Source organism: Phalaenopsis equestris, unplaced genomic scaffold, assembly GCF_001263595.1.
Source record: "Phalaenopsis equestris unplaced genomic scaffold, ASM126359v1 Scaffold000002, whole genome shotgun sequence".
Classification (NCBI taxonomy): Eukaryota; Viridiplantae; Streptophyta; class Magnoliopsida; order Asparagales; family Orchidaceae; genus Phalaenopsis; species Phalaenopsis equestris.
The window spans coordinates 73,491,753-73,498,793 of record NW_018164444.1 but is presented as its reverse complement, the minus strand read 5'-3'; the positions used below and the strand labels follow the sequence as shown (position 1 = coordinate 73,498,793).

Sequence of the window (7,041 nt, the reverse complement as noted above, 5' to 3'; positions counted from 1 at the left end):
AGCATGAAATTGACGTCCATTTCCCGTAGCATCACTAGCATGAAATTGCCCGTTGGATTGACTTGTATCACAAAATTTTTCCGTTCAAGTTTATTGCCCGTTGGATTGGTCCTTTGCAACTTCCTACAATCATTGATGGTGTGTCCCTGCCATCCACAATAATCACATTTGAGATGTGCTCGACATCTGAGGTATGTATGCCCAATTTTTTCACATTTTCCACACTTTAAATGAGGATTTTTAGGCGTGAAAACCTTCTCTGGTTTTCGTGCATTATTCTTCACGGCAAAAGCTGAAGCTTCCGGCTGCGGCACATTTAGATTGTTCATGCCGCGCTGCTTTTCCTCTTGGAGCGCGAGAGAATGTGCCTTGCTGACATTAGCATCACTAGCATCACTAGCATCACTAGCATGAAATTGACGTCCATTTCCCGTAGCATCACTAGCATGAAATTGCCCGTTGGATTGACTTGTATCACAAAATTTTTCCGTTCAAGTTTATTGTCAAGTTTATTGCGTGTCAAGAATCCAGCTTATTTCTTTATCAAAAACAGAGGCACAAAAGATTTTACCTGAGATATCACTCATTGCTGATGTACTGCCAACATGATTAGCCATCGAATTAGATTTGTTTTCTGCAAGTAATGATATGAGGCTTTGATATTGTTCAGCTGTAAGGGTGAATGGTGCAGGACTCGTTGATGCATTGGTATCCGCATGGTTGGCTTTGGGAGCAAAATTTTTCCGTTCAAGTTTATTGCCCGTTGGATTGGTCCTTTGCAACTTCCTACAATCATTGATGGTGTGTCCCTGCCATCCACAATAATCACATTTGAGATGTGCTCGACATGTGTCTGAGGTATGCCCAATTTTTTCACATTTTCCACACTTTAAATGAGGATTTTTAGGCGTGAAAACCTTCTCTGGTTTTCGTGCATTATTCTTCACGGCAAAAGCTGAAGCTTCCGGCTGCGGCACATTTAGATTGTTCATGCCGCGCTGCTTTTCCTCTTGGAGCGCGAGAGAATGTGCTCGACAAAATTTGACGTTCAAATTTGGAATGGACGTCAATTTCACACTTTAAATGAGGATCGCGGTGAACGAAGAGAGGCTTAAAGAGGCTTAATGTTGTGTTTCATGAAATTGACGTCCATTTCCCGTTGCATCACTAGCATGAAATTGCCCGTTGGATTGACTTGTATCACAAAATTTTTCCGTTCAAGTTTATTGCAACGGGCAATTTTCCCGTAGCATCACTAGCAATTTTCATGCTAGTGATCCAATGGTCTTCGTAGCCGTTCAAGATGATGAAATTGCCCGTTGGATTGACTTGTATCACAATTTCATGCTAGCATCACTAGCATCACTAATTTCGCTCACTAGCATCACTAGCATGAAATTGACGTCCATTGTGACGGGCATCCGCTCGTTGGGAGAGAAGATGGAGGAGATCTCCGTCGTCAAGAAGTTCCTTCGAGCCGTACCACAAAAATACATGCAGATCGTCACCGCGATCGAGCAATTCGGTGACCTCAAAAACATGACCGTCGAGGAGGTCGTCGTCGCATTAATTATTAGGAGATATAGGAAACAACATAAAATAGGGAAATAAATATCTCATTAATTCTAAGGAAATAATTTATTTACAAGAATAAATTATTTCCTAACATAACTCTAATTCTAAGGAAATAATTTATTTATAAGAATAAATTATTTCCTATCATAACTCCTAACAGAACAGTCTAATTTAACAATGATTAATTTGAGTTTGGCTTCAGTTCTTCAACCTTGTTATAACTTGTTAGTAAAGTCTTGAACCAATTGTATGACAGGTTCAGTTACTAAATCATTGAAAGCAACAATGTAAAATATTTATATATAAATATAAATATATATATATAATCATTGAAAGCAACAATGTAAAAAATATTTATATATATATATATATAATTTACATTGTTGCTTTCAATGATTTAGTAACTGAACCTGTCATACAATTGGTTCAAGATTTTACTAACAATTTATAACAAGGTTGAAGAACTGAAGCAACAATGTAATATATATATATATAAAAAGAAAAAAGAAAAGAGAACTAGTACGTCTAATCTCTTGAATGATATATGTAACGAACAAATTGCTTCATTCGCTACAAAGGGGTATTTTTTTTATCGATACAGTATTTTAGTTCCATCCATTTTAGTTAAATTCTGATAGCGAGATTTATTATCTTGGGAAGAAAGAACTTTATGAATTTTTCCTCTTTAAATTTTCATCTACTGAAGGAGCCATTCTTTGGTTGATCTGATAGTTGTGAATCTCACATTGGTGGATCTACCTGGTCTCACGAAGGTAGCTGTAGGTATGTTTTTATTTTATTTCATCTTAATTTTCAAAGTTTGTCTTTGAAGTGCTTTAAAGCTTCAGTATCTTTATGAAGTATTAGCATGACCCGGATATGCTTTACAGAGGGACAACCAGACAATATTGTGCAAGATATTGAGAATATGGTTCGTTCTTTTATTGAAAAGGTATTAAATGTCAAGGATGCCATTATTTTTTTTTACCATATAGTATTTTAACTATCCCATCACACTAACAGTCCTCTGATCTCCTGAAATGTGCTTGTTTCACGAATCTGCATGCCAAGAGTGTGAATATTCAGAACTTATTTGAATATTTATTTCCAACTTAATTTGTTTTATTATCATATAACAAGCTTTCTCTCAAGATATAGTGCTGTCAATTATTAATTTATGCAAAATCTTCACTTTATTTGCTATGTTATTAGAATTTATTTTTTCCTCTTTAAAATGTATTTTAGGACTCTTGCTTTACTTATCTGCAGGAAGCATGGAATTTCTCTAAATCTTAATGGATTTTCTGTGCTAGAAATAATAATAGTTCATTTGTTTAGTTAACGGATTCATTGTTGCCGGTTTCTATAACTGTTGTTTCCTTTCCTATATTATGTTTCTTTTAAAACTATTATGAAATATATATGAATCAAACAGGAGAACGATTGACGAAGCGAAAAATAGAACGAAAAAAAATTACACCAAAAAAGAACACACAGATTTACGTGGTTCGACAAATTGCCTACGTCCATGGAGTTGCAGAGTATTTTATTACTTGAGAAAATTTACACCAGTCGATCACCTCGACTTATAAGAGGAATCTCTCACTCTTTGTTGCTCTCTCTCTTCTTCTCTCTATGTTCTTCTCTCTCTACACCGAGATACACCGAAGAAAACTCTACACCGAGATACACTGAAGAAGACAAACTTAAAAGAGAAATAAACCCAATTTCTCTTATGCCACAAGCCACCAAGAAGAAGCCTAGAGAGAACAATCTTATTATTCTTCTTCATTCTTCTTCCTTCTGTCACAAGAAACTACTACTCCTTGCACTTCTTCTCTTCCATTGTCCCGTGAAAACCCGAAGAACTCTTCCTTTATCATGAGGAAACCTAAAGAAGAAAATCGTGACTTCTTGTGTCTTCCAGATATGAAGGAGAGCCTCTCCTTTTATCACGAAGAGAATGGAGCGAAGGGATGCTTCTCTTCGCGAAATAGAGGAGGCGGGAACGGTTTCTGGCGAAGGGACGCGACTCTTCGCAAAAAGAAAGTAGGGAGTGGTTATTTGTGAAGAGGTGTGACCCTTCGAGATCAGAAGCGTCGTTTCGCGAAAACAGAAGGAGAGGTGGGAGCGGGAGTTCGCGGGTTGGGTGGACTGGACTTCACGCCAGCGCTAAGAATCTCCCACTTGGAGATCGGTACACCTGCTACGACGTCTCCTTCCTCGAACTGAATCCTCCACTGATAGCGTCGTCCTTTACTTCAAACATGAATCCTTCACCATGAATCCTCTAACTTGAATCTTCCACCTTGAATCCTCCACTGTGAATCCTCCACATCTGCAACTCAAAATCTTTGTCTTCGCTTCAGAAGACCAACTGAAGTCGTGTTCAACTTCAGTTTCTCAAGAGTAACACCCTCAGTCAACATATCAGCAGACTCCACATAATTTTGCACCTCCAAGCTATTTCCTGGGTCACTCTTGTCTCTTCTTACAACTCCCACTGCATGGGCTACATCCTGCCTCTGCTGAAAGTCTTTTCCAACAAATCTAGCATTGTACCTTTTATTGACATCACACTCAGTCTTCACCTGGTATACCCATTTGTTGTGCAATGTCTTCTTCCCTGGTGGAAGTTCTGTCAGCTCCCACTTGTTCAAACTTTCATCTTATAAGATTTTTTCATAGCTCTATGGTTCTTCAACATCTGTCTGTGAAACAATAGGAATGAGTGCCCCAGACAGTGCCCCAGACCCACTTTCCTCTCCCACTTTCCTCTTCACTTCCATCACTGCCCTGCACTGTGGTCTGTGACCAGTCTTGCCACAATTCCAACAGGTTACCTGCTTACTAAACTTTGATTTTGATCTCCCTATATCTCCCTATAGATTTTGATCTCCCTATACTTGAGTTCTTGTCATATCATCTCCCTCTGAAATCAACATTCAGTGCCGACTCGAACCTGAGACCTCGACAAAATCATTCATGCGAACTTCCTCAGCCAAAATCAAATCACGAATATCATCGTATTTCAATTTAGATTTACCTGCAGAACTGCTAACTGCTATCCACAGGACTTCCCAACTGTCTGACAATGAAGCCAACAAGATCATTGCACATATATCATCATCAAAATCAATTTTCACAGACGAAAATTGATTTGTGATAGTATTGAAAATATTCAGGTGTTGAGCAACAGAAACACATTCCGCCATATTCAAATTGAATAACTTCTTCATCAAGTGCACCTTGTTATTCGTCGATGACTTTTCATACATACCTGATAAGGTTGTCATGAGATCTGCAGTCGTCATTTCCTTGACGACGATGTGTGCAACAGACCTCGATAGAGTCAATCGAATAACCCCCAGAACTTGTCGATCCAACAAATTCCATTCAGCCTCGTCCATCTTTTCAGGTTTTTTTATCCAATAACGGAAGATGAAATTTCTTCCCATAAAGATAATTTTTTATCTGCATTCTCCAATAACCAAAATCTGTGCCATCAAATTTATCGATCCCTGAAACCATCACTTCATCTACAGCCATCATTTTCCTCACATCCGAAACTGAATCAAACATGAGAACAATCGACGAAGCGAAAAATAGAACGAGAAAAAATTACATAAGAAAAGAATACACAGATTTACGTGGTTAGGCAAATTGCCTACGCCCACGGAATTGCAGAGGATTTTACTACTTGAGAAAATTTACATCAATCGATCAATCGATCACCTCGACTTACAAGAGACTCTCTTCTTCTCTCTCTGTTCTTCTCTCTCTACACCGAGATACACCGAGATACACTGAAGAAGACAAACTTACAAGAGAAATAAACCCAATTTCTCTTCTACCGCAAGCCACCAAGAAGAAGCCTAGGGAGAACAATCTTATTCTTTTTCTTCCTTCTTCTTTCTGCCGCAAGAAACTACTCCTTGCACTTTTTCTCTCACTGTCCCGTGGAAACCCGAAGAAATCTTCCTCTGTCCCGAGGAAATCTAAAGAAGAAAATCGTGACTTCTTGTGTCTTCCAGATATGAAGGAGAGCCTCTCCTTTTATCACGAAGAGAAGGGAGCGAAGGAATGCTTCTCTTCGCGAAATAGAGGTGGCGAGAACGGTTTCTGGCGAAGGGACGCAACTCTTCGCAAAAAAGAAAGGAGGGAGTTGTTATTTGTGAAGAGGTGTGACCCTTCGCGATCGGAAGCATCGTTTCACGAAAACAGAAGGAGAGGCGGGAGCGGGAGTTCGCGGGTTGGGTGAACCGGACTCCACGCCAGCGCTAACAAAACCAAAAAGATAATAGGCCGATCACAATCTAGTTTTGCCATTAAATCCCTTTTTTTTCATCCTATGATTTGTGTCTACAATTGATATTTGGATTATTTAGATGATCTAATTGAACATTGCTCTACAATAGAACTTTAGGTTTTGATATCTTCCAATAACATGTGCTTTTGATAAATTAACATTTTCTATTCGCTTATGTTCCGTTTATGAAACTGAGCCGCCTGCACGAAAAGAGTTGTCTACACTTCCATGATAAGAAAAGCTTATATCTGTTTGCTCTACTTTTTATTTTTCACATCATATTGACTTCCCCACTTTATGTGTTCACACTTTTTGCTATCCACTCTAGGCTACACATATTAATGGTTATTATTAAACATACCAGGCATGTGTGTGAAGCCATGTTGTTTAAATTTCCTCCAAATCTCTGCTTATGATGCAGGGGAAGTTGATAAAAGCTCTTATTAAATAATATTAATTTATTAATATCTATAGTTTTAGATCATATTAGTAAAAGATGTAAAATTGATTGACTCAAACTTGCAATATCATGAATCACAAACTCTGCTGAAGGTATTTTCTTCTGACATGTATAAGGAGCATTAAACTTACTGAATATGACATCTAGTTTTATGTGTTTCTTGTTGAGGTTGGTTAAAGTTGCATATTTGCATTGAATAAAATAAGAAACCATAAAGATAGTCATAATTAATTGTGTAAACGCAATCATGATGAAGGCTAACATGTCATCGCCATGTTCAATGCGCTATATGTTGGGGTTAGTAGCATGACTGCATAGAAAGGAAAATAGTATGCGGATAGGCTAATGCAGGAGGATGATGAAAAGGGTGAATTTTTATTAAATTGTGTTATGTATCAGCTCATAAGAAGGGGTAAACTATTGGACTTTGAGCTGGTAGTTTAGAGCAGGTGATGGCGGTCATGATAGTGGTGGGCGGAGCGGAAGTTGAGGTTTTGGTGGTGGTGATAATAGTGGTGCTAACATTAGTCTTTTTGTATTGTCTGAAAAATTAAGATTTAATAGATTTGTATATGTTCTTGTCTCCTCCATCGTATGATACTTGTAATGATTTTTAGAAATTTTTTTAGTAAATCTATAGTACATGATTATAAAAAAAAATTAGATTGTTGACCTTTAATATATATATATATATATA

The 7,041-nt window shown here is 37.8% G+C and overlaps 1 protein-coding gene across 1 annotated transcript in view; it reads left to right on the top strand.

Moving 5' to 3' along the window:
- Positions 1-2,288: 2,288 nt before the first annotated feature.
- The window catches only part of LOC110030628 (dynamin-related protein 1E-like), a 16,278-nt gene continuing 11,525 nt past the window's right edge, over positions 2,289-7,041 (top strand). The window contains exons 1-2 of the mRNA XM_020733434.1: positions 2,289-2,358; positions 2,466-2,527. Coding sequence (XP_020589093.1) covers positions 2,504-2,527 — 24 coding nt within the window. The 5' untranslated portion in view covers positions 2,289-2,358; positions 2,466-2,503. The remainder of the gene's footprint in view (positions 2,359-2,465; positions 2,528-7,041) is intronic.